Genomic DNA, 13,144 nt, shown 5'->3' with positions numbered 1-13,144 from the left:
GTTTTTTGCCCACCAAAAAAATGACGTGGGCTTCGCCATATTTTTGTATGCTAGCCAGGTACAGCTGGCAGCCACGGGCTGCCTCCAACCCCCAGTTGCCTATTTGTACCCGGCTGGGAACCAAAAATATAGGGAAGCCCGTTTTTTTTAATTATTTCACTTATTTCATGAAATAATTAAAAAACAAATGACGTGGGCTTCGCCCTATTTTTGTGTCCAGCCGGGTACAACTAGGCAGCTGGGGATTGGAATCCGCAGCACAGGTTAGCCCGAGGTTTGTGGGCGCCTCTGCTGCGGATTTCAGTCCGCAGCCGTCCCAGAAAATGGCGCTCTCATAGAAGCGCCATCATCTGGCGCTGTATCCAACTCTTCCAACAGCCCTGGAGCCGGGTGGCTTGTTGGGTAATCATGAGTTAATACTGGCTTTGTTTTACCAGCCAGTATTAAGCCAGAGATTCTTAATGTCAGGCACGTTTGACCCGGCCATTAAGAATCTCCAATAAAGGGTTAAAAAAAGACACCACACAGAGAAAAAATACTTTAATAGAAATAAATACACAGACACATTAGAGACTCCATCTTTATTACCCCCTGTCAGCCCTCCACGATCCTGCTCTTCTATCTGCTTTCTTTCTAGTGTAGTAGTAGTGACGATTGTAGTGAGGGGCATCACTTGGGGCTGGGGAACCTCCATCCTAACTACAATGCTCACTACAATCGGGAAGCAGCGTGCAGCCTTCACTCCGTGAGTGATCACTGCTGGCTGCTAGCGGTAACAGCGGTAACGCTGACAGACGCGTTACCATAGCAACGGTGCTCCCGGAGCCGCGGTTAGCGGTGACGTCACCGCTAACTGCGTTGCTATGGCAACGGTGATCTCCGTTAATGACCGGCTGTGTCAGCCGGTCCCTAACGGAACGGGGAGTCGACCGTGTGCTAGAGCATGTCGCCGGTACACGGCGATACACATATGTGCACCGTGTACCGGAGAGATGCACTCGCAGGTCCTACATGACGTGTCATAGTCATGTGACCAGTCTGTAGCCAATGAGATAATAGCCACGTGACTGGTCACATGGCTATTTTGACGTCACGATAGGTCCTGCTTCTCTGCTGGCAGTGCAGGTCACCGGGAGGATTCAGCGATCATCGGATGGAATAGCGGCAGGAGACAGAGTGCAGAAGGGATCGCGGGGACCGGTAAGTGTTATGGCAATGTTTATTAACTGTTTGTGTACATTTATAATGCATTTTTATGTGTTTGTGATTGCCTCCCATTATAGCCTATTGGTTCTAGTTCGGTTCGTCGAACGTTCGACGAACCGAACTCGAACGGGACCCCCGTTCGGCGAACCGGCCTCGAGCCGAACCGGGACCGGTTCGCTCATCTCTACTAATGACATCCCTCAGTAGATGTTATGGTCAAGAGAAATGATGTCTTCAGCTGATGTTCTGATCTAGAGAAGTGATGTTCTCAGAAGATGTTATGGTCTGAAGAAGTGATGTCCTTAGTAGAAGTTCTCCTGAGAAATCTGAACTTTACAGAGGACATGATTTTTCCTGATCAGAATGTACTGAGTATATCCCTTTTTCCAATTTGAACATCTACTGAGGACATCACTTCTTCTGTTGAAACAGAACATCTTGAGGACATAATTTCTTTTTGCTAGAAGCGATGTCGTCAGTAAATGTTTTGGTCCTGAGAAAGGCTGTCCTTAGTAGATTTTCTGATAGGTCCGGAGAAAAAAATGTCCTCTGTAAATGTTCTTATCCGCAGAAGGAATGTCCTCAGTAGATGTTTTAGTCAGGAGAAGGGATGTTTTCGGTTTGACGTTATGGTCAGGAGAAGGGATGTTCTCAGTGGATGTTATGGGCAGAAGAAACTATGTCCTCAGTAGATATTCTGGTCAGGATAAATGATGTCCACAGTACATGTTCTGGTCCGGAGAAGGGTTGTCCGCAGTAGATGTTCTGGTCTTGAGAAGTGATGTCCTCATTAAATCTTATGGTCAGTAGAAGGGATGTCCCCAGTAGATGTTATGGTCAGGAAAAATGATGTCTTCAGTCGATGTTCTGGTCTAGAGAAGTGATGTTCTCAGCAGATGTTCTGGTCAGAAGAAGGGATGTCATCAATAGATGATTGGGTCAGGAGAAAGGATGTCCTCAGTAGATTTTCTGGTTTGGAGAAAGGATGTCCTTAGTAGATATTCAAATCTGGATAAATGGCATGATTAGTTGATATTCTGATGTCCAGGAAAACATGTACTCAGGACATAATTTCTCCCAACCAGAACATTTTCTGAGGACATCACTTTGAGGAATCAGAGCATCTTCGGAGGACATCATTTCTCCTGACCAAAAGTGATATCTTCAGCAGATGCTCTGGTAAGGAGAAAGACGTCCTCAGTAGAACATCTGATGTGGAGAAATTATTTCCTCGGTAGATGTTCTGATTCCTCAGGAGATGTGATGTTCTTCAGTAGACATTCTGGTCAGAATAAATGATGGCCACAGTAAATTTTCTGGTCAGGAGAAATTATATCTTCACTAGATTTTGTGGTGAAAAGTGGTGATCTGTCTACTGTATGTACTTGACTCTTGTTCTGAGCCTTTCTTTATCTTTGGTTACATATTATGAATTATTTGACTGCTCTCCGTTGAATGCTGACGACTTTTTTATAATGCCTTTATTACTTTATGTTTGTGTATTTTAGATTATCAGACTGCTCTTTGCTAAATGCTGACAACTCCTGTTCTGTGGCTTTCTTACATTATGGCTGTGTATTCTGGATTACTTGACTGCTGTCTGCTGAACACTGACAACTTGAGATCACTGTTGGCTCCTGATTATCAGGCTGTGTGTTGTGTCCAACCTCATTGCGTACAGTTAGGTCTTTCCTATGTAAGTGGCACATGTGTTGTAGCTCCAGCTGATGCCTTCTGTGCCAGGATTTGCCCTGAGATTAATGTGGGTGGTTCCGGGCTCCAGGTGACGGCTGAATATTTTCAGACGCTTAGGTTTCCGGCAGTGATGGATGAATTATGGATGGTATTGCTTGTCAGACCAGTGGGCTGCTAACAGATCTGTGCTTTTGCTGCCCTTTGAAAGGAGATGCCCAGGAACGGGATGCTTCTAATAACTGCATTATTTGCCTGGTGGTGATAGCGGAAACCTTTACATGAGTCCATCAATAAGAGATGCAGCAGAGTCTGGAGACATGTGATCTGCAGGGACAACCACGACAATATGTATTATTTATCTCTTATCTCTAGTGGCCCCATATTCCACAGCATTTCCATCATCTGTGCCTCAGGGAAGACAAGGCTCTACTACTGTTGCACCTCAAAAGATGTGGATTAAAGTCACTATCATAATTAATCACCATCACAAAACAGTATCATCATCAATCATCACCAATATCAATCATCATCAATCACCATTATTGTCATCATCATCGATCAATGTCATAATCAATCCTCATTATAGCCATTACCAATCATTGTCATGATCAGTGGCACTGGTGCACGGGCTCAATAGAGACACTGGTGCAGGGCTTGGTGGCGGCATCCGTGCAGGACTTGGTGGCGGCACTGGGGCTGAGCTTGGCAGTTGAATTGGTGCAGGGCTCAGTAGCGGAACTGATGCAGGGTTAGGTAGTTGCACTGGTATAGGGCTCATTAGTGCCACTGGTGCAGGGCTTGGTACCGCCACTGGTGCTGGAATCCAAAGTAGAACTGTTGCAGGGTTTGGTAGCAACACTGGTGCAGGCCTCGGTAATGGCACCGATGCAGGATTCGGGGGTGGCACTGGTGTACGGCTCGATAGTGAAACTGGTGCAGGGCTCAGCATAGGGACTGGTGCAGCAGGGCTTGGTATCGGCACTAGGGAAAGGCTTATTTAGTGGCAGTAATGATGGACTTTGTGCCGGCACTGGTGCAGGGCTTTGTAGTGGCATTGATGCACAGCTTAGTGATGGCAACGGTGTACGGCTTGGTAGCGGAAATTGTGCATTAGGCAGTACATATCGTAACATAACCATTTTTTTACAATCCGTCTACAATGTAGATGAACTTAATACATTTTGTTTGGTTGGGCCCCTTTCCCTGATGATGTCATGCAACCACATCATTGGGGTAAGGAGGCATGGCAGGCTGTTAAGTAATTTATTTACAAAGGCTTGTCCTAGACTTGCATATTGATGAACTGTCTTTAGATACTGCTACCGGGGCCTATGCACCCTAATGACAAATCATCTTTATCCGTTCAGTAGGAGTCTGACATCAAGCCCCACCACCGATCAGAGGACCTTTGGTATCTGTGTACAGAGCTGGTCAACCACAGTGCCATTCATTGAGCAGTGGCCGTTCTTAGGTACTGCAGCTCAGATCAAAAAACTAAATACTTTTCAAAGCCAGCTTAGGCTACTTTCACACATCCAGTTTTTGCTCTGCAGCACAATACGGCGCTCTGCAGAAAAACCGCAACTGTTTTTTTTGCCGCCGCTTGCGGGTTTTTTTGCATAGACTTACATTAGTGCCGTATTGTGCCGCATGGGCTTGCGTTCGGTCCGGTTTTTGCCGCATGCAGCAGATTTAGCCGATGCCATGGCCGGATGGAACGTTGCCTGGAACGTTTTTTTGCTCCGGCAAAAAAAACGCATTGCGCCGCATCCGGCCGCTGCGGCGCATTTTTCAATGCATGCCTATGGACGCCAGATGCGGCGGATGCGGAACAAAACGCATCCGGACGCCGCATGCGGTATCTTCCACTGCGCATGCTCAGTAGCATGCCGCAACCGGAAAAAAACGGACAGGCCGCATGTAAAAACTTATGCAAAGGATGCGGTGTTTTCGCCGCATCCGTTGCATAGGTTTCACAGCCGGATTGAGCCGCACTGCTCAAACTGGATGTGTGAAAGTAGCCTTACCCGTACACTCCTGTGTGTGGATTCCAGTATCAATCCAGAAGATAGTCCGCACGGAAAACCAGAGCAGGAGCCAGCCCAAGGAAATCCAAATGAAAAACCTTTATAACTCCAGCGGACAAATTTGAGGATGCAGATATATATTAAAAAAATTTTTGTATTTGCAAACATTTATTTTGAAAAAATTCCATAAAATTGGAGCCACACTTCTGGGCGGTGAAGGAAAAAGATTAGGAATGGTAGCCTGCTTGGACTACGCGTTTCGGCGTACAAGCGCCTTCTACATGCAGCTCAGATCACATTCACCCATTGCTAATCTGTGTGAAATTTCGGCTTTAAACATTTACTTTTGCCCAGTGCAAACAGTAATGGTGACACTGGAAGTTGGACCACCATTGATCTGAATTTGGTGACTTTTTTGAAGGCTAAGATAACAATATTTAAGTCTTGGATAACCCTTTTAAATGAACACATGTTTAGTTTGTGGCAAAAAAAGTCTCTTGCCTGAAGTTACACAATGTTCTCCTGGTTTTCGATGGTAACTCCTCCATTACTTGTCTTTCTCCACAGGACTGCCGGGCACAGCAGCAGATCTAGAAAAAAGGCGACAAGTATTTGGTCAAAACTTTATACCTCCAAAGAAGCCAAAAACTTTTTTACAGCTGGTATGGGAAGCTCTGCAGGACGTCACGCTGATCATCCTGGAAATTGCAGCCATTATATCTCTAGGATTGTCATTCTACCAACCACCTGGAGGAGAGAATGAAGGTGGGTAATGGTCATAGCTGGAAGGACATCTGTATAACATGAGTCAAAGTATGGGCAGTACACCATAACCCCCCAAATATTGTCCGCCAAAGAGCCGAAGGGCAGCAGATGTAGGGACAACCAGCACTACTACACGTGTGATATATGATAATAAACGGAAGAGAGTCTGTAATACACATGCGACATTACATGGAGGGAGTGTCAGAATTACATGTCTAATACCGTATTACAAGGGGGAGTATCTGTATGACACGTGTCACATTACATGGAATGAGTGCTTGCATTTCACACAGGGGAGGTTTCTGTATTACATGTATGATATGACATGAGGTGGAGGGTCTCTATTTCATGTGTGATGTTATACAGAGGGAATGTCTATATTACAAGTGTGATATTACGTGGGGATGTGTGGTTTTTATTAAGTGTGATATTACACGGGGTGAGTGTCTGTATTAAACCTGTGATATTACATGGGGTGAGTGTCTGTACTCGTATACATGTGATATTACACAAGAGACCTGTCTATATTACATGTCCAATATTTCATAGAGGATTCAGAAGTCTGCAGTCAGATAGAAAAACTGCACACTTTCATCAAACACCTGGAAAACTCCCTTTATGCTCCCAAAATAAATACAAATGTAGTAACCCTTAACTTGTCATATGGCAAATTATGGATTGTTACATGTGTAGAGGATCAGAACCAATAACAGTTCAAAAATATATCACCAGATCTCCTATCTGTACAGAAACAAGTCACCAGAACCACCATCAGGAATACATCACCTGAACCATTAACCATACAGAAATATATCACCACAACCCCAATCGGTACTGAAATACATCACCAGAACCAACAACAGTACAGAAACACAACACCAGGAACACAATTAGCACATGAATACAGCACCAAGCTTAGCAAAATGATCAATTGTAATGTTAAGTCAGCCCTATATACAATTGTATCACATGAACCTACAAATCCCAGTAAGTCCTCAACAATTTTAAGGAGATACTGGGAGTTGTTATTAGTCATTCTCAAACTATGGATCATACAAGAACCATAGTACTAATGAGGCGCAGGCAGTATCAGAAATGCACATTTACATCCAGCTAGCTAATAAGCAGGGGTGTATCTAGGGGAAGGCATGTGGGGCACTTGACCCTGGCGCAGCTGACAGGGTGGCACCATTGGGATGCCTGATGCAGCAGACTTAGGTGGTTCCTCAGTGGTTGCTTGTTCGTGTCCCCTGTAGTGGGATTCGGCTGTTCAAGCTGACAGCCGTCTCAATGAAGTAGTAGCACACTGACTCCACGCAATCAATTTTACTTGCATCTTTCAAGCACGACTGCAATTGAATCCCTGACTGCCAGGTCAGAGTGACGTCAGCAGCGTGATCAGTTCATCTGCATAGGCGCAAAGAACATTCGTTGGTGTGGTAAGTGCTCTAATGGAGCAGGAAAGAATAAATATTTATTGTAATAAGTGGCTGGAAGGGGAATTTGAGGAACCAGTATTGGGAGCAGGTGAGGTGGGGAATGGGTACAGACACAGTATGGGAAGCGAGAAGGGGGAATGGATGTGTTAAAGGTGTTGTCTGGGACTTTAACATTGATTGCCTATCCTTAGCATAGGTCATCAATGTGTGAAATGCTCACTTTCACAGAGTTAGGGGTACTTTGCACGTTGCGACATCACTACTGTGATATCGTCAGGGTCAAATCGAAAGTAACGCACATCCGGCACCGGTAACGACGTCGCAACGTGTAAAGCCTAGATGCGCCGATAAACGATCGCAAAAGCATCGAAAATCAGTGATCTTTGTAGCGTCGGTCATTTTTATAATGTCGCACCAATAGGAGATACGATGTTGTTCCTCGTTCCTGCGGCAGCACACATCGCTGTGTGTGACACCGCAGGAACGAGGAACATCTCCTTACCTGCCTCCACCGGCTATGCGGAAGAAAGGAGGTGGGCGGGATGTTTACGTCCCGCTCATCTCCGCTCCTCCGCGTCTATTGGCTGCCTGCCGTGTGACGTCGCTGTGACGCCGCAGGACCCGCCCCCTTAGGAAGGAGGCGGGTCGCCGGCTAGAGCGACATCGCAGGGCAGGTAAGTACATGTGAAGCTGCCGTAGCGATAATGTTCGCTACGGCAGCTATCACAAGATATCGCATCTGTGACGGGGGCGGGTACTTTCGCACTCGGCATCGCTAGACGATGCTAGCGATGTCGCAGCGTGCAAAGTACCCCTTAGACAAATTTCTAAACGATATTTAAGAGAAAAAGGCCTTTTGTGTATATAGAAATAGTCTTAGGTGGGCTTTACACATTGCGACATTGGTAACGATATATCGTCGGGGTCACGTCGTTAGTGACGCACATCCGGCGCCGTTACCGACATCGCAGCGTGTAAACCCTAGGAGCGACGATCACCGATCGCAAAAACGTCAAAAATCGTTGATTGGTGACACGTTGCTCCTTTTCATAATATCGCTGCTGCTGCCAGTACGATGTTGTTTGTCGTTCCTGCAGGACCACACATCGCTGTGTGTGACACCGCAGGAACGACAAACATCTCCTTACCTGCCTCCACCGACAATGCGGAAGGCAGAAGGTGGGCGGGATGTTATGTCCTGCTCATCTCCGCCCCTCCGCTTCTATTGGCCGGCCGCTTAGTGACGTTGCGGTGATGTCGCTGTGACGCCGAACACACCCCTTGAAGGAGATATTGTTCGGCGGTGACAGAGACGTCACCGACTAGGTATGTGCGTGTGAAGCTGCCGTAGCGATAATGTTGGCTACGGCAGCAATCACCACATATCGCATGTGCGACGGGGGCGGGTGCTATCGCGCTAGACATCGCTAGCAATTGCTAGCGATGTCGCAGCGTGTAAAGCCCGCCTTAGATCTTTGAGTTTTGCTCATAAACAATGGGAGCAAAAACAAAAGTGTTATGTTTATATTTTTGTGCAGTGTATGTTAAAAGCATTTAATAAATGCAACTGCAGACTTCTGAATTCTCACAGTGCACGCTTTCAGGATTCTCTGGTGCCGGCTTTGAGAGTGGGAGGTGATGAAACCGTAAGTATTCAATTTGCATACATGCACATGCCAACTAGACATGAATGGCCTCGCTCAATACAAGTGAATTGAGCAAAACTGAATATGTCTAATCAGAATGTTGTCAGAAATATGCAAATCGCATGCTTGTGCTCACATGCCTTTCCACTCTTGCCAACCGCACGGGAGACTCCTAAACATGTGTAATGCAAACGATATGAGAATTCAGCAGTTTGTAGTCACATAATGTTAGTATAAAGGTTCATCACAAACCTGGACAACCCCTTTAATGATAAAATTAATCACTGTATCATACCCAATCCTAACAGTGTGTAATATACTCACTGTAATAATTATAGTGGATAACTCAGGTATCTATTTGCTTGGAGCAAGGACACAACTGAACCCGGTTTATAGGTGATAAAGTTTGTATTGTAACACATATTAGCAAAGAGGAAAAACAATCAAGTCCATAAACACACAGTGAAAATATCAATTGAAGCCTTTAAGGAAAGTCTCTTGAAAACCTCACAGGATAATGTGATTTAGCAATGCAGTCTTTGAAGCTCCGTAAGGAAGTCTCTGAAAGTTCGAAGCGAGATGCAGAGCAGTATACATTGTTCAGCAAACAAACGCAGAGCAGTTTCTAGTGTCCAGAATAGTCCTGTTCTCTGCTACTGCATCAATTCAATGGTGGAAGTAACAAAGCAGTATACAATGGTCAGAAAACAAATGCAGAGCAGTTTCTAGTGTCCAGAACAGTCCCATGCTCTACTACTGCATCAATTCAATGGTGGAAGTAACAAAGCAGTATACAATGGTCAGAAAACAAATGCAGAGCAGTTTCTAGTGTCCAGAACAGTCCTGTGCTCTGCTACTGCATCAATTCAATGGTGGAAGTAACAAAGCAGTATACAATGGTCAGAAAACAAACGCAGAGCAGTTTCTAGTGTGCAGAACAGTCCCGTGCTCTGCTACTGCATCAATTCAATGGTGGAAGTAACAAAGCAGTATACAATGGTCAGAAAACAAATGCAGAGCAGTTTCTAGTGTCCAGAACAGTCCTGTGCTCTGCTAATGCATCAATTTAATGGTGGAAGCAACAAAGCAGTATACAATGATCAGAAAACAAATGAAGAGCAGTCAATTAAGTAAGCCAGCCGACGTGACAGCAAGGCAGGTCAGGCTAGAACCACAGCAGGGGCTAGGCATCAGCAGCAGGTGAACAGAACCTCTGAAGAGCAGCAACAGGAGTTTCACACAGGATTTGCTGAAGTAACTTGAGATGCCACTAGGAGTAGGAAACCAAGCAGAATACTCAAGCAGAGGACTGGATGCTGGACTGGATTATAAAGGCAAGAGGACACAGAACACATGGAGAAGAATGAAGCAGGGGACACCATCTTGGAAAAGGGCAGATAGCCCAAAAAGGATAAACAGAAAAACCAGAGTCCTGACACTCACTGTCAGGATTCAGATCTTCTTGCTGGTTCCAGCAGTCATCACATGACCACTCCAGGAGCGGTCATATCATTGATACAACCTGTATGCGGCTGCATAGGGGCCCAAGAGATAAGGGGGCCCATTTCTACCTCCAAAACAGGTGTAATTGTGTATTTTGGATGAGCTCTTGTGCTTCAAAGGGCACAAATACTGCCCTTCTCTGTCTGTGTTCACCATTGGGCCACTCATGTGTAATTTTCATACTTACAGTCACGTGAGAACTAGATTTTCCTATAGAAGATAATATTATGATGTTACAGCTTCATGATTTTTGAAGTGCAATTCTGTGGTGGTTAATAAGAAAAGCACAATCAGTTGAATGATAAAAGAGAAGATTCGGGAGGGAAAGGATTGCCTGGGGCAACATACAGAGTAGTTGTCCATGGGACGTTAAGATGTGTATAGGGGGTTCCATGGATTATCACCTAGTGGTATACTGAGGAGGCCTCATTGGTGTGTCAGGGGTTGAGAGTGTGACATACAGAGGTGATCAGCTTCTCATTGTGAAACTCTTGCAGGTTGTGGTGGAGTTGCAGCTGGAGCAGAAGATGAGGGTGAAGCAGAAGCAGGTTGGATTGAAGGAGCGGCCATTCTTCTCTCAGTTGTCTGTGTTGTGCTTGTCACCGCCTTTAATGACTGGAGTAAAGAAAAGCAGTTCAGAGGTCTCCAAAGCCGAATTGAGCAAGAGCAGAAGTTTACAGTGGTGAGGGCCGCTCAGGTCATTCAGATCCCAGTGGCTGAACTTGTGGTTGGAGACATTGCACAAGTGAAATATGGTAGGTGTTATGGCTGCTGCTGCTAAGCTCCATGGACAGGATGGGTAAAGATTCATCCAACTGCTTCTCTCCTCAGGGGACCTGCTACCAGCAGATGGTGTCTTTATTCAGGGGAATGATCTGAAAATTGATGAAAGTTCTCTAACCGGAGAGTCAGACCAAGTCCGCAAATCTGTGGATAAAGATCCCATGCTACTATCAGGTAATGTACAAACCAGAGCAGAGGCACTCCAGCGAGATGGTGGCCCATCCTCCGATACATATAGGCCATGACTGACATCATCCCACTGATCGATCCTTGGACAGATTACTAACGATACCTCAAACCCCAGGGCAATAGATGCCTGGAGCAAATCAAGGGAAGTCCCATCTTGTAATTGCCATCTCCACACCGGGAGTAATACCAGGGTACAAATATCATCTTATTTCCTTATCAAGGGTAATATCAGAGGTATAAATGTGCTCTCTTCAATGAAGAGAGTAGCAGAGCTATGCCCTATCATGATGGGGAATGTTCTAGATCCATTTGTGTGCTGGATCTCTGTGATCCGGGACTCTGTTTTTAAGGATTGAGTCATCAGGCGTATATATTTTAGATCTTTTATATATTAAAATTACCAGATGGTTCAATCTCTCTGACTTGACTGAGTGAGCTGCCATAAAGGGTTCTCTGTCATTGATCTGTTTAAGTGAGTTAATATAGAGGGTCCCTCTCATTGACCTAACCAAACAAGTTATGATAGCTCGCTTGGTTAGGCTAAAGAGAGAAAGCCTGGTGTGTCAACTCACCTAGGTGAGCCAATGAGTGAGAGCCCTCTGTCAGCTCACTTGGGCGGTCAGTGATAAAGACCCTCTGACAGCAGGTCGCTCTCATTGACCTGCCTGAGCGAGCGTCCATAGAGGATTCTTGGCCATTGACCTGCCTAGTTCAGCCTATGCAGTGTCCCTCTCATTGACCTAGCTGATCAAGCTATGTTAGCTCGCTTGGGTGGGGCAATAAGAGAGAGTTCTCTATGTCAGCTTTCCCAGGTGGGCCAAGGAGTGAATACCTTCTGTTAGCTCGCTTGGGTGGTCAATGAGAGGTACTCTGACATAGAAGGGCCCACTCACTGACCTGAATGAGCTGCCAGAGGCTTTTTTTCATAGAGACCCATGAGCCAGCCGAGGGCTTCTCATATTGACTCGCCTGAGTGACATAGAAGGTCACCTATCACTGACCCTCCCAAGCAAGCTGACATATAGGGCCCCTCAAACAGATGTAGAGGGTTTTCCTCATACTTTTCCAAAGCAAGCAGACATTGAGGCCCTCTAATTGATCATCACTAGCAAGTTGTCATAGATTTTTTTTTTCTTACTGACCCTCCTGAGTGACCTGAGACATATGTCGATGATCCCCTCTGACTGATGTGCTCTGACTCTTTCCAGGCACGCATGTGATGGAGGGATCAGGGAGAATGCTAGTCACTGCTGTGGGTGTGAACTCCCAGACTGGAATCATATTCACCTTGTTAGGGGCAAGTGAATCTGAGGATGAGAAGAAAGAGAAGAAAGGTGAGTGTCCCCATCCTGATGTATCTTGCATGTCTCAAGGATCACTTCATTCCTGAGCCCCCCGTGTGTCTCATCTATGTTCTGATGGAGGAGACAAGGATGGCGAGTGGGGGCTTAGCGCCTTCCCCCGCCGCCATGATCACTGCATCGGACTCGTGTGCCCGTCATGTGTTTAACATCCTATTTCTATTTTGTTTTCATCATCATCACACAGGTGTGAAAAAGGAGGATGGAGCCAATGTACCAGGTAGCGTGAGACGTGTAGACGGGACCCCCGGGGTGCAACGCTACGCATATAATACACTGAAGCCACCACTGCTCACTGCTCAGATACACAGTATTGTCAGGCAGTACTCAGTTGTCAGACTCTCCCGTCAGGCCCAGGGGGAAGAAGTGATTGACAAGCCCTTACTAGATTGTCCTCTCTGGTGAGCGGGACCTCTACGAATCCCAGAATAGCTGGAGGTACGACTGCACATGAAGGTGGAGGCTGCACAGTTCTGTCACCTCTGTAGTACCAGCTCAGGGAGAACTTTACGAATAGGCACTCCATATAG

The 13,144-nt window shown here is 45.9% G+C and overlaps 1 protein-coding gene across 7 annotated transcripts in view; it reads left to right on the top strand.

The window, feature by feature from the left end:
• Positions 1-13,144, top strand: part of ATP2B2 (ATPase plasma membrane Ca2+ transporting 2) — a 287,611-nt gene that overhangs the window by 205,718 nt on the left and 68,749 nt on the right. For 5 of the 7 annotated variants that reach the window (XR_012725099.1, XM_075321717.1, XM_075321716.1 and 2 more), the window contains 5 exons: positions 5,496-5,693; positions 10,779-11,036; positions 11,113-11,238; positions 12,462-12,587; positions 12,802-12,834. Coding sequence is in view for 6 of the 7 variants with exons in the window: in XM_075321717.1 (XP_075177832.1) it covers positions 5,496-5,693; positions 10,779-11,036; positions 11,113-11,238; positions 12,462-12,587; positions 12,802-12,834 (741 nt within the window). In the remaining variant the exon portion in view is untranslated. The remainder of the gene's footprint in view (positions 1-5,495; positions 5,694-10,778; positions 11,037-11,112; positions 11,239-12,461; positions 12,588-12,801; positions 12,835-13,144) is intronic. The other 2 variants (XM_075321719.1, XM_075321721.1) reach the window with 1 other exon arrangement.

Source organism: Anomaloglossus baeobatrachus, chromosome 8, assembly GCF_048569485.1.
Source record: "Anomaloglossus baeobatrachus isolate aAnoBae1 chromosome 8, aAnoBae1.hap1, whole genome shotgun sequence".
Classification (NCBI taxonomy): Eukaryota; Metazoa; Chordata; class Amphibia; order Anura; family Aromobatidae; genus Anomaloglossus; species Anomaloglossus baeobatrachus.
Note: the sequence above shows the minus strand (reverse complement) of the source record. Positions and strands in the feature narration are given on the sequence as shown.